The 23594-nt window shown below is 53.0% G+C and overlaps 1 protein-coding gene across 2 annotated transcripts in view; it reads right to left on the bottom strand.

Annotated features, from left to right (window-relative positions):
* The window catches only part of ALDH3A1 (aldehyde dehydrogenase 3 family member A1), a 29201-nt gene extending 5701 nt beyond the window's left edge, over positions 1-23500 (bottom strand). Inside the window, exons 1-7 of one of the 2 annotated variants that reach the window (XM_049702439.1) lie at positions 19265-23500; positions 18172-19107; positions 15909-16027; positions 12256-15352; positions 2644-2791; positions 561-668; positions 31-197 (exon numbers count right to left, since the gene is read on the bottom strand). In XM_049702439.1, coding sequence (XP_049558396.1) covers positions 31-192 — 162 coding nt within the window. In that variant the 5' untranslated portion in view covers positions 193-197; positions 561-668; positions 2644-2791; ... (2 more) ...; positions 18172-19107; positions 19265-23500. Of the gene's footprint in view, positions 1-30; positions 198-560; positions 669-2643; positions 2792-12255; positions 15521-15908; positions 16028-18171; positions 19108-19264 lie in introns of those variants that run through there. The other variant, XM_049702440.1, reaches the window with a different exon arrangement.
* Between the last annotated feature and the right edge of the window lie 94 nt (positions 23501-23594).

Here is a 23594-nt window from a genome sequence, read left to right as displayed (position 1 = left end):
CTCTCCTGCCCGTGGCCGGTCGGGGCGCACCTTGCGGAGGTCGGCGGCCAGCGCGCCCACGAGGTCCTTCTCGCGCTCGCGGATCAGGCGCCGCAGCCCCTCCAGCTGCTGGACGCGGCACTGGAGCGGGCGCGTCTTGCCCGCGTTGAAGGCGGCTCTGGCCCGCTGCACCACCTCGCTGATTGTGTCCATGGTTCCTGAGGACAGAGAGCTCCTTGGAGCCGGGAGGAGGGCGCGCGCTCCCCGGCCACCCACTGGGACCCGGGGTCCCCAGGGCAGCACCCACCCTCACTGGTAATTTTATAGGAAGAGGAAGATCTCCCTGGGAGCACCGAGAAATGGCCTCCTTTTGCCTTCTCAGCTCCCTAACCCTGTTGTCTTGGACTCTTCTGGCCATCGGTGTACTCCCTCCCTGAGCAGATGACAGACCCCCGCAGTGAGGACCCCAGGCAGCAGTGACCTGCGGTCCTCAGGGTGTCTACAGATGCTGATGGTGGGTTCTTGGCAGGGTGCTGGGGGCAGGCCCTTCCTGGCATCTCAGGGCCCATGCCCACCTCTACCTTCGTGTAGAGTTGGTGACTCTCGCAGGCAATCACTCCAAGTGCTCTGCACACCCAACCAGGGCAGTCTCCAGATCAAAGGACACGGGTCGTGATTCCACACCCACGCTGATTAAAGAAAACCCAGCATCAGGATTCTCACACCACCTTTCTGGCTGAGCCGACAGTCTCAAAAGCACTGGCGGCTTCCCAGACAGAACCAGGCTTGGTGTTTAAACCCGTGTGTGCCTGTAACACCTGTGAGACAGACCGACTCACAGAGCTTCAGATTTCCACAAAAAAGCTGCCCGTACAGCAGACCATGCTGGCGAAGTGGGATGGCTCTGCTGGGAGGCATTTGGCTATGCCCAGCAAAAACCTTTAAAATCTATTTCTCTGTGACGTAGTAGGTCCACGTTCAGGAGCTCATAGAAATGAGCGCATTCCTAAACATTCATGAACAAGAAAGTTCATCAGGCTTATACATAAAAGAGAGATACTGGAAACATCCTAAGTGTCCATCAGCAGGAGACAATTTCAAAGACGTCTGCTGCACCCACGTGCCAGGTGATCGTGCGGTAATTAGGACAGAGATGAACAAGTGTTTCAGCACCTTTATAAGGGCGCTCTCTGTACCAGATGTGTCCCAGGCATGAGGCATAAGAAACAAAACAGTTTCCAGAACAACAGATACCCCAGGCGTGTGCATGCCTGTTCATGCGAGAGCCCAGAGGGGCGGCCCCTGCCCCCCCCCCCGCCACCCCGCGTGGTGACTGCGGGGGGGATGGGAGGGAGGTTGGGGGTGGATTTTTTTTGCAGTGAACTTGCATTTTTAAAAAATGTTTGTTACCTTTTTGAATAGGTAACACGCTCATGGTGGAAAATGTAAAAGATACAAAAGGGACACAGAGAAAAGTAAACGTTCCTTCTCCCTTCTCCCCCAGCAATTCTTCCGTCCTCCAAGAGGTTCCCACCCACTTTCAGACACGGTGTAACCTCTGACATCAGAAAAAACCACAATAAGGCTATTTCCGTTTGGCAAAAAAATTAAATACCATATCTACATATATGTAGATGCACATATATGTAGATATGGTATATATAATACATATGGTATATGTGTACATATTACCATACATGGTATACATAAATTTATAGATGTATATGTATGTATGTGTGTATATGTATATATGTATGAAATCCTGCTTGAATTCCAGCAAGTGGCTTCTGACTCCTCCCATCACCTCCCCTCTCCGCAGCACTGACCCCCACCCTGGCTTTCGGCACGGACAGGAGGGCCCTGCTGGCATCCAGGGCGCCCCAAGCCTGGGGTGCCACGGCCCCCTCCCTAGGTCCGACGGGAAATCGGAGGGAGCCCTCTGAGATCCCTCGGCCCAGCCTGCCATGGGCCAGGCCACTCGTGACCCCAGCCACACAGCCCGGCAGGAAGGTCCTGCTTCCCTCCCCAGCCTCGTGTGGGCAAACCAGGGCAGCAGCCTCTGGCCATCGGCCACCAAGGCCTGGCGGCTCAGGGCAGAAGAGCTGGTGGGAGGGAGCCCGGGAGGGCTGGCCCCCAGCTCAGCACTCAGAACCACGTGGTCTCTGGGAATGAGCTTCCTCTGTGGGCAGCGTTAATAGCAGTGTCGCTTCTCAGTCATTACAAAGATTAATGGCGCCGGGAAGTAGCTAACATTGCGCTTGATGTCCCAGTGGGAGCAGCTGGAATTAGTCCCCCAGGACCCATCCTTCTTCCCACACCCCTGCATCCCGCCTGCTTCACCTGTGCCACTTTGTTCCCAGGTGTCATCATCCCCTTTGATCCTCACAAAAATCCTCGCTCTGTAGGAGCGCCCACCAAGAAGGAGCCGTTACGAGTCCATTTTACAGATGAGGAAAGTGAGGCCAATAGACGTGCAATAAGTGCTCTGTCTTTGGTCTCCCAGTTAGCAAGTAGCAAAGTCAGGATTTGAACCCGCTTCTGTCTCTATCTCATGCCGCTCGTGCCTTTAACTACAGGACTCTGCTGCCTCTGGGTTACTGAATCAAGGCTTCTCACCCACCGTCCCCTGGGTCCCCCTGCTCCAAGGGTCCCCGGGGCCTCTACCTCCCTGTGGCAGGGGTGGTAGAGCTGCCAGACGTGAGCTTCAGGCCCTTGGGGCAGCCAGCCGCGGATCCTCAGAAGATGTTCCTGGGTGTGGGAGGACCAGCCACAGAGGTGGAGCCGCTCCTGGCCAGGCTGCAGCTAGAGATTTCTAGGAGGAGAAGAGAATGGGGAAGAGAGTTACCTTCGACACAGGCTGTCCCGGGGCTGGAGCTCCAGGAATGGGCATCAGCCTAGAGAGGATGCATTTAAGGACCCTTCTCCCCGCCCCCTGGGCCCTTGGAGTCCCTGCCCAGGAAGTTTGCATAACAAGAACAAAACAGTTTTCAAACGTGGGGTGTAGTAATCCGGCCCTCTGCTCCCAGTTTGGGGGATTAGGCCTGGGGTTGTCTGCTTTTGTTCTGCTCAGAAATGCAAGAATGTGTCTGTGGAGGCTTGGGCGGGGCCGGGTCCAATCTTCCAAAGGAGCCCCTGTGTTTGCCTCGGGCATGGGGCTGCTGATTGATTCAACCTGACCTGACTGCTTCCAGATTTTCCAAGTGCAATTACCAGCGGCTGTCCTCCTGACCTCCCTGATTACATAACGGCGGGGGAGGCACAGTCACAGTGAGCGTGCACGCAGCTACCCGAGGACGCTCCATCAAGGTGAGATCTCTAAGCCTGGAGAATCGCAGGCCGGGGCTTTCTACACGAGGCCCCACCAATACGTGGGTCTGCCCACTTGTTGAACAGCAGAGAAGAGGGCCACGGACCAGTACCGACTGCCAGGAACCTCCCCGGTGAGGTCGGTCACCCACGGAGCCAGAGATGCTTGGGCAGAGAGGACTCTGGGATAACAGATGTTTGCTGGGCGTCTGCTCAGTGGGGATGGAGGCCTGTGTGGAAGACACATCTGGCCACTTCTCACACCGCCCCTGCTACCTGGACTCTGGGCTTCCTCCCACTGGGCACTTCCTGCCACCCTCACCCACCAGCCTTGCTTCCCTACAGGCCCCTGCAGAGGTGCTCTTCCCTCCCCCTGGAATGCCCCTCCCGTACAGCCCTCATCATCACGCTTCCTCCTCTTCCTCCACGTTATTTTTCTCCAGACCATGTATCACCCTCTGAGATGCTATTTGTCTACTTATTTTGTCACCTGCCACCCTCCAGCTAGAATTTGCTTTGTTCACTGCTGTATCCTCAGCACCCAGAACACTGTCTGGCACATAGTAGGTGCTCAATAAGTGAATGACGGAATAAACAGAAAGTTTCAAAATAATATGAACCCTATAGTGGCTGGAATATGCACAAGATGCTACAGGGCCTCACATGAGAGTCCCGAGGGAGGGAAACGGAGTCTGAGCTGAATGGGAGGTATTTAGGCTTGGAACAGCAAAAGCAAAGGCACAGAGGCAGGAAACAAGGTCGTGTGTCTTCGCAGTTATTAAGGTGCTATTAAAAACGTAACTAATGGGAAAAGAATTTGAAAAAGAATAGGTACATGTATATATATGACTGAATCACTTTGCTGTACACCTGAAACTATCACAACATTGGGTTTTTTTGTTTGTTTTTTAATATTTGGAAACTTTATTTTAATGAACAATTCTTTTCTGGTGTGATTTTATTTTATTTTTTGGCCGTGCTGCGTGGCATGTGGGATCTTACTTCTCCAACCAGGGATCGAACCCGCTCCCCCTGCATTGGAAACGCGGAGTCTTAACCACTGGACCACCAGGGAAGTCCTAACATTGTTAATCAACCATACTCCAATATAAAATAAAAAGTTAAAAAACTAAAAGAAAAAATAAAATTGTAATTGAACCTGTTGGAGATGCATATTCCCAGGCTCCACCTGCTCGACAAAATCAGAAACTCTGGGATGAGGCCCAGCCATTGGTGGTGTAACAAGTCCTCCAGGTGATTCTGATGCCTCCAGGTGAAGTTGGGGAACCAGTGACTCACCAGTTACTGATAACAGTTTACTGGGAGGAGTTCCCTTTGATCTGTGTTTTTATTCCTTTAAGAAATTGCTATAAGAAAATCATATTATTTATTGTTGAATATCTGCTACAAGTTACAAACATATATATGGATTTATAAAATTATATTTTGTAACTATATAAAGCTGGGAAGATTGATGGTAATGATGTGAATATGAGAGAGATTTTATATTGGCCTGTGACACAGAATTCAGTTTACATGTTTCAAGTGGCCAAGGAACTAGGGTGATGGCATAAAACCTTATGAGAAATTGTTCTAAGGAACGAATAAAAAGTTTGTAGTGGCAAACGTGAAGTCATCAGGTGACAACAGTGTGACGTGAGGCATTATTCCAGGGACGCATCACAAATACGGGGCTGCCTGTGGTCATCACGGCCAGCACTCAGGCAGCAGTCACTTGTGCCGTGACTGAACGCATGGGGCCTCTGGTGACAATTCCACAGGGAGGGTGTTATTCTCCCCATTTTATATAAGGGGGACCAGAGACTTGTAAGAACGTTGGTCCAGGCTCTCACTGCTCACAGGTGGCAGAAGAAGCCCTTGAAACCACCAAAGCCCAGGCTCACTCACTGAATGCAAGCCGTCTCCCAGGAAGTGAGGTGCAGCCAAAGCAACCCCAACAGGAAGTGACGTAGTCCATGCCCGTTCCCCACGGGGGTGCCCTCCTGCCCTTCTTCTGAACGTTCTGATTATCATTACGCAGACGGTTCCAACCAACCTGGGGATCTGGTTCCTCAGGCTAAGTGAATGGATGGAAAGAGGAAGGACGACGGGGAGGAACAGCTGTGAAGAACAGTGAGGAAGATGCCGACTGGAAGGATCAATTCCATTTACAACATCATCAGAAAGAAGAAGTAAATTTAAATGTAAACTTAACAAAAGAAGTGTAAGACTTATACACTGAAAATTGCAACACATCGTCGAAAAAAATTAAAGATCTAAATAAATGGAAAGAAATCACAAGTTTGTGGATTGAAAGACATAATACTGTTAAGGTGACAGCACTCTCCAAATTGATTTACAGATTCAATGCAATTCCTGTTAAAATCCCAGCTGGCCTTTTTTTTTTTTTCAGGAGTAGCTGATCTTAAAATTCGTGTGTAAATGCAAGGGACCAAGAAGAGCCATAACAATCTTGATAAAGAAGAAGAAAGCTGGAGGATTCAATTTCAAAAGTATAACAACGCTGCAGAGATCATGATACTGGCATAAAACAGACAAGCAGATCAATGGAATAGAGCTGAGAGTCCAGAAACAAACCCTTACACGTGTGGCCAACTGACTTTTGACAAGGCTGCCAAGACAATTCGGTGAGGAAAAAGAACAGTCTTTCCAACAAAAGGCACTGGGATGACGGAATATCCACATGCAAAAAGATGAACGTGGACCGTTACCTCACACCATACACAAAAATTAACTCAAAATGGATCATCGACCTAAATGTAAGAGCTAAAACTATAAAACTTCCACAAGAAAACATAGGAGTAAATCTTCATGTCCTTGGGCCAGGCAATGTTTTCCTAGATAACAAGACCAAAAGCACAAGTGACAAAAGAAAAAAACAGCTAATTGGGCTACATCAAAGCGTGGGCTTCCCTGGTGGCACAGTGGTTAAGAATCCGCCTGCCAATGCAGGGGACACGGATTTGAGCCCTGGTCCGGGAAGATCCCACATGCCGCGGAGCAACTAAACCCGTGCGCCACAGCTACTGAGCCTGCGCTCTAGAGCCCGCGAGCCACAACTACCAAAGCCCGTGCACCTAGAGCCCGTGCTCTGCAATAAGAGGAGCCACTGCAACGAGAAGCCCTCGAACTGCAATGAAGAGCAGCCCCTGCTCGCCACAACTAGAGAAAGCCCACGTGCAGCAACAAAGACCCAACACAGCCAAAAATTAATTAATTAATTAATTTTAAAAAAATGTCAAAGCATTTGTGCTGCAAATTATACCAGCAAGAAAGTGAAAACAAAACCCACAGACTGGGAGAAAAGATTGGCAAATCATGTATCTGATAAGGGACTTAGAGTATATAAAGAACTATTACAACTCAACTTTTATCGTTTGTCAGTATTAGACAAATAACCCAATTTAAAAATGGGTGAAGGATCCAAACAGACATTTTTCCAAAGAAGATATACAAACAGCCAACAAACACATGAAAAGATGCTTGGCATCATTCGTTATCAGGGAAATGAAAGAGAAAAACACAATGAGATACCACTTCCCAGCCACTAGCATGGCCATTAAAAAAAAAAAAAAAAAAAGGCAGAGACAATAAGAAGTGTTGGCGAGGAGGTGGAGAAATTGAAACTCTCCTACACGGCTGGTGGGGATGTAAAATGGTGCAGCCACTTTGGAAAACAGGCAGTTCCTCAAAGAGTTAAACACAGAGCTACCATATGACCCAGCAATTCCACTCTTAGGTCTACACCCAAGAGAAAGGAAGACCCGTGTCCACACAAACAGTTGTACATGAATGTTCACAGCAGCATGATTCATAGGAGCCAAAAAGTGGAAACAACCTAAATGTCCATTAACTGATGAATGGATAAACAAAACGTGGTGTATCTGTACAATGGAACATTATTACGCCGTAAAAAGAAATGAAGTTTGGATACATGCCTCACCACGGATGAGTCTTGTGGACATTATGCTCCAGACACATAGGACTACGTAGTGTACGACTGATTCCATTCATATGAAACGTCCAGTAAAGGCAAATTTATAGAGACAGAAAGTAGGTTAGGGGCTGCCTGGGGCTGAGAAAAGGGGGTGGGGGCAGAGGGTGAGGATTGACTGCTAATGGGTACAGGGTTTTTTTAGGGGGACAAACGTGTTCATGATTAGGTTGTGGGGATGTCTGCACAAAAAACTAAAAAAAATTGAGTTGTACACCAAAATGAATAACATGGTGTTGAATTGTATCTCAATGAAGCTATTAAAATATGTATATCATATTCAGTACCCTCACTCTGAGAAAATAGGAAAATGCATTAGGAAAATGTGGAATCTCCCCTACAGAGAACTGAAAATCATTTACGTAGATCACGCCCCCAGGAGGAGGTGGAGTGTAACCCTCTTTTCTTACGTGTGGGATGTGTGTAGTGACTTCTTTCCAAAGAGGCCAGGGTGGACTGGTCAGGGGAGTAACTCTACACAGAAGAAGCTGATGAACACGACCTCAGCGGGTGTTCAAGGTCAAGGTCATGGCGACCCCATGTCCCCTGGATACCACGTGATAAAAACCGGCGCTTCCACTCTGTGGTCTGCTTCCCCAAACCCAAACCCCCAGTCTAACCATGAGATGAACATCAGACATGCCCAAACTGAGGGAAGTTCAACAAAATACCTGAACAGCCCTCCTCAAAACCATCAAGGTCACCAAAACAAGGGAAGTCTGAGCCCAGAGGAGCCTGAGGAGATGGGACAGTAAATGGAAGGTGGTCTCTGGATGGGATCCAGGGACAGAAAAGGGACATTCGGCACAAACCAAAGAAACCCGGAGAGAGCATGGGCTTCGGTTAATCACACACCAGCATCGGTTCACTAGCTACAACAAACAAGATATCGGCAATAGGGAATCCACGTGCAGACGACCCAGGAACTCTCCACACTGTCTTGGCAATTATTCTGTAAATCCAAAACAATTCAAAAGTAAGATTTTTATTTTAAAATCTCATCTGGAGGCAGCACACAGGGTAAACGAGTGCTAGCTCAGGCGTCCCCAGCTGTGAGGCCCGGGAAAGACGCTTACCTTCCCGGGGCCCCATTTCCCCATCAGTTAAAATACGGGCGCCAGAATCACAAGCAGTTGTGTGGGACCCTGAGGAGGCAACATGCGTGAAAGGACTTTGGAAAGTGAAATTCCTTCCAAAATCATCCACAGAAAGAGGTAAGCTTCAGTGAGCTGCACCACTGACCTAAGCTAACCTGCTCGTCTTCCTAATGTCATACTGGCACTAGGTCTTTGCCTCGGGAGCCCTTCAGCCTCCAGGCGGGCTGCCCTTCCTCCTCCCGTCGTCCCCACTGCTTTCCCAGTCCGGCACCGGCTCCCCTGCTGTCGCCTGGTGGATGCCCCCCTCCTGGCACCATGGGTGTCGCCTCCCCACTGAGATCCCGCCATGTAAACTTCCCGTATAAACTTCCGGGTGAGGCACAGTGCTGGGGCTCACTGGCCTAGAGAGCTGACTGCTGGGGCCTGGTTGGAGCGAGGCGGACAGCGTGGGTGGGGCAGGCTGGACTCGGCTTCGCCCAGCAGCTCTGACCTCGGGGTCCCTCCCGCCGCCGTCCTGGGTTCCTGGGTGCAGCGCTGAGCCACTGGAGGACACTGGGATTTCAAATACTGTTTAGAGAGCTTCTCCCCGGACAGCGGCAAGGAGAGCGGACCGGCTGCATGTCTGGGAAAACGCAGGAAGGATCCCCGGGGGTCCCTTCCCCTCTATCTGCCCTGAGGGCAGAGACTTGGGTCGGAGAAGCTGCAGGTGTGCATCCCGGGAAGTCAGTGGGAGGAAGAGGGAAGCTCCCCCAGGGATGCTGCAAAGGTCCCCCACTGTCACCCGACCCTGACCTTCCCCTGTGCAGGCTCCCAGGAAGCCCCCAGGAAGCCAGGGCTGAGTTGGAACAAAGGGCAGCCCGGGGCTGGAGTGGGCAGGGTTGCGCGGCCCGGCAAAGTGCAAGTCACGGTGAGCTGGGCGCCTGGTCCGACCCCGCCCGGAGCCCCCGCCTGCTGGGGGGCAGGCCCGGGCCGCCTGGCACTCCTGCTTCTCGAGCGTGGGAAGCCGCACCCCGATTCCTGACAAACACGAGTGCACCCCATCGCACACCAAGTCTGATATTTATTCTAACAAGGGTGAAAATCTCTCCATTTTATTTCTGCATGGTGATCACACAAACATAATTCCGTGAACCTGCACAATGTGATGACTAGTTTTTAGAGCCGCCCTTTCCTTTCACACATAACTGGCTTGCCTCTCCCTCTGTCAGCACCCCGTAAAATTCCAGTGTGCACCCCCTGTGTTTTTCCCAATGCTTATATAACATCCGATAAAGTTAAATGTACATGACACACTGGGGGCTGTCGCTGCTTTTAAAACAGGGGCTCATCAGACACGGGCTCTGATCCCCCGCTGCCTCAGACCGCGGGATCCACTCTGTCCCCTCTCGCAGCTGTTTAGTATTAATATCAACAACGTTTGATGTGCACAGGACCAGAATGCTCCCTGTTGAGGGGAAGCCACCTGGCTTCCAGCTTTTGACCGATGCTCCATAAGCCTCCTTGAACTTACGGGTGTTTTTATTTCTCTGTAACAGAATCCCAGGAATGTTGGCATTTTTGATTTCGTGCGTGTTGCCCGATGGATTTCTGCAAGGCGGTCCCTGGAGGCCAGCAGGCTATCCGGGCTCTGGTCCAGTCAGGCAGCCAGTGCCCTGCGTTCTTGCCACTTCTCGGCTGTTCCCTGACCCCGGCGGGTGGGCTGGTGCATTGTCACACCTGTGCCGGCCACAGGCCTTCGCCCCACTTCTCTTCTGTGTTTTCCTTGTCAGCGTTTAAGAGCTCTTGCTGTTACAGCTGCTGAGTCACTAGTGCTCTCCTTGATCCGTCACTTGTACGTGGACTGGATTTATGGTGCCTTTTGCCACACGTGAGTTTTAGTATAGCCAGCGAGAACTCTTCTGTTTTAGTTTGAATGAGGAGGGTTCTCTCTCCTGTCCTATGTGGTTCATCTAATTCTCGGGACATTCTCGTAAGATTTGTATTATTATTTACTCTGAGCCCATCAAGAGACTATTTTATCAATAATGCGGACGTCCCCTATATGAGCTCATTTAATCCTCACAACTGCAAAGAGGTAGGAACTATTATGATGTCCATTTTATAGATAGGAAACGGAAGCACAGAGAGGCTAAGTAATTGGCCTAAGGTCACACAGCTGCTAAGTGACAGAGCTAGGCCTCACCTGGCATCGATTCCTTGATCCCCCTTCGAAGGCTCACACCCTTGGGCTTCCCCATTTCCTCCAGGTTTTCGAATTTTTGCTGTAGTGTTGAATAGTTTCCTTAAAATGCTTTAATCTCCTGACCCTGTCATTATGTCTCCTTTCTGAACCTTAACCTTGTGTGTTTCTGTATCTCATTTTTCCTTCACAAAGAAAGTGCAAGTCAGGGTGAGCTCGGGTTCTTCTGCTCACGGGTGTTTGCAAAGACCAGGCCGCACTTATCTTCTAAGAGAAGCGTGAAGCTAGGTTTCTGATTCATTTCTGTTCTTCTTTATCAATTCCATCTTCCTACTTTCTTTTTGTACTTAAACTGGGTAAGTAGGTCCTTTGACTTTTGTTTTCCTATTTTAATACTGATGGCCTTTGTCTTTATTTCCCACTGAATATACGGTTTTGCCGTGTCCTGGAGTTTTGAGAATGTAACATTCTTACTTTCACCACTTTCCAATAATTTTTAATTTCCCTCTTGATGGCCTCTTTAAGTGTTTTTTATAAGTGTGTTTCCTAATATCAAAGTAGTTAACATTATATTCGTCACACCTTTATTATTTACTGCCAGTTTTCTCAGATTATGATAAAAATATGGCCTTCTTCTCTGCTTTTCTCTATTGGTTCAGATCTTCTTTGTGGTCAAATAGATAATTTCTGTAGCCGTTCCAGGGACATACGAATGAGATGTATTATTTCTGTTCATAGATGTAAAAACCTCCACCTATTGAATCAAATGTACCGACTTTTCCTGGGTATATTACCCAGCTGTCCTTGCAATTCTGATACTTCTGCTCTGTGTGTTTAACCACATTTTGCTTTGTTCATACAAGTTTATGACTGTTTGATCCCCTTTATAATTTTTGCTTTTCTTCTTCCTGTTGTGATCTTAAAGGCCACCTTATCTGATGTTAATTTGGGTGGTCCTGCCTTATTTTTGTTTGCACGGGTCTGAGCACCTAAGTCCCTCCAGCCCTTCTTTAGCCTGCGGCTTTACATGCATTTCTCATAAATGACAGAGGGAGGGTTTGTCTTAGACGCCCTCTGACCGTCTCTCTGTTTTACTAGAAGGACTGGGACCTTCCATCGCATTCTTCCCATTACCTTTGTGTCCACTCTTCACGTCGCTCTCTCCTCTCTGATGCTCACGGTTCCTCCCTTTCCCTGCTCATCTGAAAGCTCTGCCGCCAGGGAAGCCCCTGAAACGGCTTTTTAATGTGTTTTCAATTCCTGCTTCCAGCTGTGCCTCCTCAAATCTTTCTGTCCCTTCAAACACTGCGAGCGGCTCCATCACTTCCTGGTCAATTCCCGTGCCCAAAGCTCCGTCCAGACTAAGTTAGCACTTCGATCCCAGCGCACAGCCTCCGCCAGCTCAGCTCCAGTCTGTGGCCCCAGGAAGGGGACAGATCTCATCCCGCCTTGTCCCCCGAGGCTCTGTCCCCCAAGGCTCTGTGGCCCTGGTGCGGGGGCTGACAGGAGAAGGGACCAGGGCAGTGTCCTTCTGCTTACCTGGCGCTCCCCACGGCCTCTGGGGACTCCCAGGGGTCCCGCAGCTCCTGCCCACCACACAGGTCCCGGGAAAGGAGAGATTTCCCCGCACCCTCAGTTCCAGCCCCACCCTCCAGGGCACCTTCCTCGGGTCCCCTCACCTGGCTGGCAGCTCCCCTGGTATCAGCGAGATGGTCCACGGGCGTGCCTCCTTGGAGTGCTGTCAGCTGGAGGAAAATCACACATCCTCTTGTGCAAATGGGGCCCCCTCTGCCTGGCTGTCTCTCTCTGGCTCTCTTTTCCAGCTCCATCATCTCGGATGACACAGAGGGTAGCTCAGCAAGCCCCCTGGGTGAGGAGATGTCCCTTCTGCAGGCACCCCGATCTCTCTCGGTGACTCTCGGAGCCCCCCTCGGTTGGCTTGGAGAGGTGGGGACTCCACCTTTGGGGGAGTGTTGGGGGGGAAAGGAAAAGGCCACAGGCCCCCCTCAGGTGCACGACTTCCTTGACTCTTAAAATTGCTGCACTTTCTAGTTCCCCGTCTCCATGGCAGAGAGATGCTGGAAGCAGTTCTCTCCCTCACCTGGAGCGAGGTCTCCACGGGGCGAAGGGCCAGAGTGCCCCAAGGAAGGACAGACAGAGCCCAAGGGGAGGGGGCGTTTCAGGCCCTAGGGCGTGGCTGGAGAGCTGGCCATTCCCACACTGGCACACATGCCGGTCTCCCCTGAGTCCATACTGGTGATGCTGGGGAGGGGTCGGCAGCCACTCTTGGGACCGCGGAGCCGCTACAGGGAACACGGCCTGGTCAAAACCATCTGCACAGCTAACTACAGCAGAGCATCATCCAGCCTTGAAAAAGGGAGGAAATCCTGGGGACTGCCCTGGTGGTCTATCGGATAAGACTCAGCACTCCCAATGCAGGGGGCCCGAGGTTCGATCCCTGGTCGGGGAACTAGATCCTGCATGCATGCCGCAACTAAGAATCCTCATGTCACAACTAAGGAGCCCGTGAGCTGCAACTAAGGAGCCCGCATTCTGCAAGCCGGTGCAACTAAATAAATAAATTTAAAAAAGAAAAAGGGGGTGTACTTCCCTGGTGGCGAAGTGGTTAAGAATCCTCCTGCCAATGCAGGGGACACGAGTTCGAGGCCTGGTCCGGGAAGATTCCCACATGCTGCGGAGCCACTAAGCCCATGTGCCGCAACTACTGAAGCCCACGCGCCTAGAGCCCGTGCTCTGCAATGCGCAGCCTCCGCTCGCCGCAACTACAGAAAGCCCGCGTGCAGCAACAAAGACCCAACACGGCCAAAAGTAAATAAATAAATAAATAAATATTTAAAAAAATAAGGGGGAGGGGAGGAAATTCTTACACCTGCTCCAACAGGATGAACACGGAGGGCGTTGCGCTGAGTGAAACAGCCAGTCACAGAAGGACGGGCACTGTATGGCTCCACGTGTATGAGGTCATCAAATCCACAGAGACAGAGGGTGGGATGTGGGGGGGTGCCAGGGGCTGGGGGAGGGTGTAGAGTGAGGGTGTAATGGGGACAGAGTTTCAGTTTGGGAAGATGAGAAGGTTCTGGAGATGATGGTGGCGATGGACGCACAACAATGCGAATAAACTTAATGACACTGAATTGTGCACTTAAAAATGATGAAGATGGTCAATTTTACGTTGTGTGTGTGCCTACGTGCTCCGCTCAGTTCCACTGCTAGACTCGGCTCTGAGCTGTGGACACCATCTGGGAACTAGAGCTACTCTTCCCATCAAACCAGGAGCCTTCTTTGTCACGGGGGCATGGAGAGAACCCATTTCTGCAGACTTCTCCCTACCCGTGCCTGACAGGTGTGGACTCCAATTTCGCTGAGAGCTGTTTTCCTCCATTATTGCGGCTAATGATGACACTCAGCTCATGTATGTCTCAACCAGACTCCATGTTATTTCCTTGGAACCATCAGTTGACCTTTAACATGGACCTTAACTCTGACTAGAATTTAAAGTCTCTGTATCAGCACAGTGTAATTTCCGTTGCCCTTACTCTCAGCCCCCTTTTTTTTCTATTTTAATCAGAAAATATAGTTAAATACTGAAAAAAAAAAAAATCCCATCCACATGGACCCAGTAACGTAGCAGATGCATGGACACCCCACCCTCTACTGAGCCCCCTGCCCCGGGTACTGGGGCGGGAGCCGCGGTGGACAAAGGGCAGAGGCGACCCTCGCCCTCACAGAGACCCCACCCTGCAGGGACAGAGCCGGCAGAGACTCTCGGAGAGCTGGGTGGAGGCCCTGTGCAGTGGGTCAGGGGAAGTGGCCCCAGCACTTGTCCAGGTGTGAACCAGCTCCGGCTTTAAGTGAGCAAGGCTAGACTTGCTGAGACATGGGTGGAGGATGACAAAGCCGAATCAGGACAGCAGTTACCTTTGGGGCAGGGAGAGGAATAGATAGCGGGGGGGGGGGGGGGGGGGGGGCGGGCGGAGAATGCACCAAGGGCTTTCTAGGTATGTAATTTCTAAAGCTGGGTGGAGGGAACACAGGTGTTAAGTATTTTCGTATATTTTTGCATGCCTATTTCATTGTTTAAAGTTAAGACTATTTTTTAGAGCAGTTTTAGGCACAGCAAAACTGGGGGGGAGACACAGGGAGCTCCTGTGCACGCCCTGCCCCTCTGCATGCACAGCTTCCCCACCATCAACACCCCACCACAGGGTACATCTGTTAACACTGATGAAGCGGCACGGACAGGTCATCCCCACCCAGAGCCCAGAGTTGACATGAGGCTCACCCCTGGTCTTCTATATTCTGTGGGTCTGGACAGATGTATCATGAGCTGTATCTATCATGATCATATTACACAGAGTATTTTCTCTGCCCAAAAGAAGAAAAATGTAGCTTTCGAGGTGTCTGTGCGACGTCCAAGCTAAGTGTCCAGTGGTCATGGGAGTGTTCCTGGGTCAGAGCCCCATCGTAGACATGGGCTCCCCTGCGGGGTGAAACTGAGAGCCAAAGAAGGGAAAACAGGATTGAATCCTGGAAGCCACGGGCTTGAACAGAGCGGGAGAGAGGCAATGGATTCGGGCGCAGCTTCAGCAGAGCAATTTATCTATGAGACCAAAGAAGTGAGGGAACCATTAGGTACTAGCAGCCTCACTGGGGCATCACTGGTGAACAGCACAGGATTGGAGCAGCCCGCAGGCCCGACAGGTCAGGACCGGTTAAACAAATGAAGGCGCAGCCATTCAAGAAACAGCTGCAGATCTGTAAAAAGGGCAGATGTTCATAATATGTTCATACATAAGGAACACAAGTTTTAAAATAGTATATTTTGTATAATTCTATTCTTTTTTTTAAAGTATTACCCTGGGTAGGTGTAGGAAGTACTTTTTTTTTTTTTTAATTTATTTATTTGGTTGTGCCGGGTCTTAGTTGTGGCATGTGCGCTCCTTAGTTGCAGCTCACCGGCTCCTTAGTTGTGGCATGTGGGTTCCTTCGTTGTGGCATGCAAACTCTTAGTCGTGGCATGCAAACTCTTAGTCACGGCATGCAAACTCTTAGTTGCAGCATGCATGTGGGATCTTAGTTCCCTGACCAGGGATCAAACGCAGGCCCCCAACAGTGGAAGCACAGAGTCCTAACCACTGGACTGCCAGGAAAGTCCCTACAATTCGATTTTTACAGAAGATTTTGTTTGCACAGGGAAATCATGTGGGCAGATGAATTAAAATGTTAATATAATCTCTGGGATGATGCGAGGTTTGTTCTTTTCATTTATCTGCCTTTGTAAAGGTTTCTGCAATGAACACAAAGTACTTACGAATATAAAAAGGAGAAGGGCCTTCCACAGGGAGCAGGTCCTGTCATTTCCTGGGACGCTGAGAGAGGAGTGGGTCCCACGGCAGGGAAGCTGTGCATCTGGGCTCCACCGGGCCAGGCCTGGGAGACAGACTGGCACGTTGTCAGCCCTTCTCAGTGCCGGGCAGGCGAGGCGTAGGGAAGCCTCCCTGCCTGCGGGTCTGAGGGAGGGTTCCTCCCACACAGCGGGGTCCAGAGTTCTCCCCTTCCCTCGAGGGGTGGATTTGGGGGAGCCCCCGACCCCTCCACCCCCAGGATGTAGGAGACTCCACCCTTCAGGCAGACGGCTGTGCCCTCCCCCTGCCCTTAGCCCCTGACGGTGTCTCCAGTTTTCTGCCAAGGTCCCCTTACACCAGCCTGGCCAAGACCCCAGCCCACATCTCTCCTCTCGACACCCCCCTCACATCCTCTACAAACACCGCAAAGCGTTTGAGAGCCGCTGGCTAGGTGCGACCTCTTGGCCACCTGGGTTCTCAGGTCTCAGACACCATCCACGATGGCCCCCGGTCAGAAGATACACATAAAAGTCCCCCTAGGCTCCTTGGTGCCAGCAGCCCTCGGCCCTCCATCTGCGGTGTAGGGGTGGGGAGGGGCCTGAAGCACAGTCTTGGCCTCGGCCCCGAAAAGGCAGGGCCGAGATAAAGGCTCCTGGGCAGGATCTCACCGGGGAGTGCGAGCTCAGGGGCGTGAGACGGGGAAGGGGAGGCCACAGGAGGACGAGTGCTGTGCTGGTGACCACGCCACCCGGGCTGCGGGCTGCTGCGGACCACGTGGGGGCCAGCCTGGAGGCCGGGCTGCTGCAGGGCAGGCACCAGGGCCGCTGCTTGTGGCTCGTGGCACAAGCACTGGGGTCTCTGGACAGAGGTTGGTCGACCACGACAAGTCTTCCACGACCTGGTTTGTTCGGCGCTCCCCCTGGTGGCCACTGGCATGAAACGCAACGCCGTACACCCACTCCGAGGTCATCCGCTCGGGCCACCCCTAGACCTCCGCATGTCTGATTTCCCGTTCTCCCTTCTAGGCCCCGGCAACTCCCCACAGCCTTCACCACCACCCACATGTCTGCATAGACCCTTACCCTGGACCTCTTCTCTCCACGCAAAGGCAATGGCTGTGCACAAGCTCTGCCCACCTTGCAAACGGGGTCTTGCGTGTGACCCAGGAGGAGCGAGGTATTCGTGTGTGTGTGTGTGTGTGTGTGTGTGTGTGTTTGGGTGTGTACGTGTGTGTCTGTGTGTGTGTTCTCCTCTCTGACACCAGGCAGGGTTGCTGCAGGATCATCCCCCGGAGCAGCACGGACACAGGGTCACAGCAGCGCAGCGACACCCGTCCTGCACGTCCTGTGCCCTGATTTCTGATTTTGTTCCCAGGCCGCCGCAAAACTCTTTTTACAAATAGTCATTTTTCACCAATTCTGTTCTGCTTAAATCAGCCAGAGTCCTTTCCATTCGTGGCAGGCTGCAAAAATGGCCACAGGGATTCCTTCCCCCGCCCCCCCTCCCGGGTGAGCAAAGGGTTTCGTGGTAGGTCGTTGCCGTGCTTCCCCACCTTGAACCTGGACTCGGTCCACGGGACACTGGGAGATCTGACTCCACAGGGCTGAGGGGTGAGCGCCTGGGGCTTGTCCTCTGAACAGGGCTGGGCCGGCAGTCGACGGCAGAACATCAAGCAAACCCACAAGCACAGGTGAGCCACCTCAGGCCACTGAGCACCAGCCACGCTGAGCCGGAGCAGAGCCACCCAACTGGACCACAGAATTATGAGAAATAATATGTGCTCACTGTGTTAAGCCACTGTCTTTGGAGTGGTTCTGTTACACAGCAAACGTGAGCTCATACACGATGTCTAGCAACGGAGAACCCCACCCGATCCACCCACATCTTATTCCTCTCCAAGTCCTGTGGGTTTTCGCTGCTCCCTACCTCTTCGAAGCAGGCATTTCCTCCTCTATGTTTCAGTGGATGTCCCTGCAGCCATTTACGCCGCCTTCCATCTTTTCTCCAACCCACCAGTTCAATCGGGCCACCCCCTCTGCTTCGAACCTTCTTACGGCTGCTAAAGGGCCTCCCCCAGCCTTCCTCGCCGCTCACTTTGTCCCCACACGCCGACCTTTGGTCAGGCAGGGCTGTTGCCGAGCGCCTGTGTCCATCATGGGATGGACGCACTCACACGTGCACAGACACGCGCAGAAGAGTCTCTGAGCGCAAGCAGAGTCGTTGCTATACCTGCATCTTGCGGCGGTGCGGCAGGGCGTGATCTCGGGGGAGCCTGCCTGAGATGAATCCTGACGCAGGCACCGACCACTGTGAGACTCAGCAAGTTACTTCCATCTCTCACAGGTGGCGGCGAGGTTCACACAAGTTCACACACGTGAGATTCTTGGAAGTGCAATGGCACAGGACTGCACACAGCGTCTGCCTGGAATGCGGACGTCACCACTACCATCACCACCACCACCACCACCACTGTCACCACCAGCACCAGCACCACCACCACCACCACCATCACCATCACCATCATCACCACCACCATCGTCACCACCAGCATCACCATCACCACCATCATTGTCACCATCACCATGACCATGACCATCATCACCACCACCACCATCATCAATGTCACTGTCATTTTCCACAAATATTTGTTGAGCACCTGCTCTTTGCCAGGCACTGTCCTAGGAGCTACGGACACTATGAACAAGACAGATTCCTGGCTTGAGAGAGCTGACATTTTAGTGAGGTGAGTAGAGTAACAAGTAAAAATAGAAACAGGGTAATTTCAGAAACTGGTTACTGGGCTGCAAAAAGCAAACGGTGCTGGGACAGAGAATGACTGCCGTGTCTTCGGTGCCTTTGCTGTTGCAGGCTCCCCCTGCCACGGGCCCTTTGCACATGCTAGTCCCCCGCTCTTAGAACATCCTCCCCTCCTTCATTAACCTGGTCAGCAGCCACTCATTTTTTCCTGACTTTGGTCCCATCACCCCTGCCACAAGCCCCCCCACGAGCAATAACATCGTCCACCTCTCTTTTGCGGCATTCATCATACCTGTGTGTTTATCAGTCTTGTCTGAAGTGTACACCCTGTGAGGGCAGCCAAGCCTCTCTCTCGCTGCTGTACCTCCAGCACAGCAGGTGCTTAACAGTTTTGAATAACGAACAAAGCTGGAGAAAAGACCACATTTGAAGTCAAACATTACAGTTCCTTGAAATTTATCCATCAGATTCTGGCCTAGGAAACATCTCACAGAGGAGGAGATGCCTTCCCTAGACCCTGCCTCACACCAAACCCCTCTTCCCTGTGTGCGTTCCAGGTACTCACCCTGAATCCAATCACAGAGAAACTTGGGATTTTTCCTTCTCTACCCTGGTTGGCTGGAGGCCTGGCTCTTCTCGCCCACGAAAGACCCTCCAGGGCCGCCCTCAACACAAGAGCGTGACGGTCCCTGGGGGAAGAAGTCAGAGGGAGACCAAGGGCAGCCTTTCCCCCAGGGTCCCTGTGTCTCTCCTCTGGGGCCCGATGCCCCACCCACTCTCAAGGGAAAGGCTGGTCTCACCAGCCCCAGGAGGGGCCTGGGGGGCTCCTTGGGGCAGTTTTCCTGGAGGAAGTGGGTATAGGACTCACCTCCCTGCTTCCATCAGAAGGGAGCTGGGCTTCTGGGGGTCAGGGTCAAGTGGGCACCTGGGGACCCTGTGAGCTCCTGTGCTTAGGTTTTCCTCAGGCCCTCAAGTGCCCGTCACTGTGCAAAGGGCATTTTCCCCACAAGAATTGTGTGAGAAGCTACTACTCTGATCTTCAAAGGATGGAAAATGGAGGCCCAGGAGGGTGAGGGGACCTGCCCAAGGCCACACAGCAAGAGTGAGAAGTACCTCATTTGTCAAAGAAGCAAAAAAATATGTGCTCCCCAAAATGTTCCAAAACTAAGAATTGTACAGATTTTGCATTCCGTGCGTTTACTAGCCATTTGATGAAACGTCTAAGAGCAGAACCGTCGCTGGGGAGGTGCTGCTGACCCGGGAACACTGTCCACATCTGTGCTAGCTGACCCCAGCAGGGCGAGCAGCACGTATCCCTGGTGACCTGTGTCCGCCGCCGCGTGTGCTTCGATGCCCGGCTCTTCCGCGGTGCATCTGTGCGCCGGGGCCACATGCGACGGCCTGCAGGCCAGGTCCGGTCCACAGCCTAGAGATTAAGAATGGTTCTTACATTTTAAGTGGATTGGAAAAAAAAAGGCTATTTTGTGACACGTGTAAGTTACAAGAAACTCAAATTTCAGGTGCATCGTATCGGCCCCGGCTACTTTCCGTGGCACGACAGCAGAGCCGAGGAGCTGCCAAAGGTGCCGCCGTAGGGCCCTGAACGGAGAAAGTGGGCACCGTGTGGTGCCCTGGGCGTCCTGTCCGATTTCCTCTGACACGACGCTACAGACGAACAGATGACCGTGTGGAAGGAAGCTGGGATCCTCACGAGTAAACAAGCCGCTTATGTAACAGGCATCTGTTTCCCGAGAATCCCCCCCAGGTTTCATATCCTTTCTGAACTAACACGCTTTTGTCACATGCTGGCTCCTCTGACGGCGACTGAATAAATGTTGATGTGTGCTCCGCACCAACTTGTCTAAGAGTTGTTGTTTTAGCACTTTCTCAGTGGAAAGGAGCGTTCACGTCTCCAAAATCCCGACGTGCTGAGGAACCAGCCTGTGACTGCTGAAGGGCCCCCAGCCTCAGCCTCGCTCACCACCCTGCACCCACCTCCCGGGGCTTAGATCCGCCCCCCTATTGTGAGCCCAGAGACTGGGACCCTCGGCCCGTCTGTGCCAGGGGTCTTTTTACTCTGCTGCTCCAAGAAGCCTTCAGACTGAAGGGGGGGGGGCAGGGGGAGGGCTCTGGGGGGGGAATTTCCTTATTTTCTCCCAGCATTTCCCCCACCTTAACTCCCCTCATCTGTTGTGTTTACTGCCAATACCTTTCCTAGCTGATGACCTGAGTTTTAGAGTTCTTCCTGGACCGAAATCACCTTGTTAAAGAATTACAAAATTAACAAGCTCAGAGTGAAACATCAGCACCGCCACCGCCCACGACAGACACTCCCGACAGGGAAGGAGAACCTGTCATCCCGCTGGACCAGCATCCTCATCACCTCACAGACCCTCCCCTCCGTGGAGGGCACCCTGCCCTCGCGAGGATCCCCAGATCAGCCGCCCGCCCTGTGGTTCATTCTCAGCGCACAGCCCGCTCACCCACCATCTTCACAGAAACCCTCCAGCTGGAACAGAGGCAGGCCTGTTGGGCCCCCATCAGAGCCTCTGGCCGCAGCTCGGTGTGCCAGGCAGAAGTCCTGTTGTCGCCCAGACAACACTCTGGGCAAAGGCACCTGTGACCTGCCCCTGCCCGGCCCACCATCTCCCTCCCCGACCTCGCCCTGCAGCAGGGGTGGGGCCCAAGGGCAGAAGGTGGGAGAAGGGGCAGCTGGGTGGGCCTCAGTGCTTCAAGACGAAGACAGGGCTCCACGTGCCATCTCCTGTTGAGGGATCGAGGGGAGGGCGCTGGCTTACGTCCCCGGGAGAGGGCCCCTATGTGCCGCCATCAGCAAAAGAGCCGGTCTTAGGACGCCAGGGCCTGCAGGGGTCCCCTTGGCAAACCTGGGGTTGAGGTCCCTCTCACCCAGGACGGGCCGAATCCCTGCTGGTCTACCTCAGCGGCTCTCGTACAAATAAACAAACAAGCAGGGAACCTGCAAAGTGTCCATTTGTCCATGTGTCCCTGAAGCCCTTCCCCTGGGGATTCTGAGGGTGGTTTCAAAGCTTCTGCTCTTGGGCTCCTGCCCCAGCCCCCAAGGGGGTGGCAGGTCTGCTAACCTCACCTGCTTCTCAAAACTTGCTGCCTGCCGCTTGGCCGGGGGAGTCCAGCCAGAGACACCTGCGCACCGAGAAGCATAAAAGTGCATCAGCAGAAAGGAGAGGCTGGAAGGCCGAGGGGTGAGCAGGGCCGGGGCTCCAGGCGCGTGTGTGGGATGAGCAGCTCGTGGGCCCAGGCCCCGCCCAGCAGCCTGGCTGGCCAAACCCCAGCCCTGGCTTTTTTCTCTTTGGAAATTATTTGCCAGGTCTGCCTTTTCCATCTGTGAAATGAGGCCACTGAGGGTTGGTACGAAGATCTAATGAAGTAATAAATATTAGATTGCCACAAACCTTGAACTACAAGGGTCAGATCAATCCACAGGGAAAGGACGTCTGCAAGCAGGTGCCCAGGGCTCGGCCACAGCGGCAGGGCTGGTCCTTTCAGAAGGTGTCCAGACAGAGCCTGAAACTGGGCCTCGCCCCAAACCAAGCCTAACAGAGAGGAGCTGCAGGCTGCCCACCGCCCACGGCTGGGGCTGTTCAAACAACCTCACGCCCAGTAACTCATTCCGTTCTCACCACCACTGACCAGCTCCAAGCCGGACGCAGACAGGTGTGGAGAGGTTAGGGATGGAGAGTGCCCAAGGACGCACCGCTCTGCACAGGAGTCCGAGACCAAGACAGCTGCACCCAAGGAAACGGAGAACAGCCTGCAGCGAGCAAACCCTCAGAGACAGGACAGCCTGGGAGCAGGAGGACGAGGGGAAGCCCCAGGGCTCGGCCACCGCTGCCGCAGCCTCCGCTCAGATCCACGCCAGGAGGCTGTTCAGAAAGGACAGCATGTTCACAACCGGCCGAGCGAGGCCCTCTGTGCAAGGGGAGCTGGAGGCTCTGCCGGGCGCCCTGCTCTGCGTGGGTCTGTGCTGCCGGCAGCTCCCAGCCTCGCCTCCCTCCTCCACAGCAGTCTGGGCACTGACCCCTGGGCACTGACCCCTGTGACCCTTCACCTGTTTGGCTCTGCCTCGTCCACAAAAGCCGAGACTTCAGGGACCGACTGTCATTTCCCGCCGTGCGGTGCTTCCCCAGGCGGGTCGCTTCTGATGTGACTCCCTCTGATTCCGGTGAGGACGATGCCACCTTGACCCCTCTCCCAAAGACAGCATTCTGGCCAGGGCTGTGACAGACAAGGCGGAGACTTGGGCAGGGCCCAGGACTTCCATGGCTGAAGACCCAGGGCCCAGGACCCAGTGTCAGTTGTCTCCCGGCGTGCAGAGGTGGATACGGATGCTCCTAAGCTGCGCCCGTCAACGGAGGGAAGACACCAAGCTCTCTGGGTGGCAGCCAGTCTCCCTGGAACAACAGAACCGCACTCTGCTCCCGCAGGAGTGAGGACTGCCCACAGAAGCTACAGGAGGCGCACGGTGCAAGCGGCAAATCTTCCTCCGTCACCTCAAGCGCTTTTTAGAGCCAAGTCAGTGACTTCACACCCACGGTGCCCAGCTCGACTCCCCTCCTATTTACCTGTGGGGACTGAGGTGACTGGGCCCGAACAGTAACCCCCTCTCCGGGCTCCTCTCCTGGACCCCAGGAGGGGCAGAAGGACACCCCCCCTTGAGGAGACGGGCATGTGGGAAGCATCCCACGGGCCCGGCGCAGGCGCCATTAAGGCGAATCCTCACAGCAGGAACGGCCACTCGGCACGCTCACAGATTAGCCCCGTGTGCATCTGTGCGCCCGCCACCTTCCAGGCTCGCCTGAGACCCGGTGTCAACCCGTGAATGTGTGAGCTGGTTTCTCTCTTTTTTATGAAATAGA

This window comes from Orcinus orca, chromosome 19 (assembly GCF_937001465.1).
Source record: "Orcinus orca chromosome 19, mOrcOrc1.1, whole genome shotgun sequence".
Lineage (NCBI taxonomy): Eukaryota > Metazoa > Chordata > Mammalia > Artiodactyla > Delphinidae > Orcinus > Orcinus orca.
Note: the sequence above shows the minus strand (reverse complement) of the source record. Positions and strands in the feature narration are given on the sequence as shown.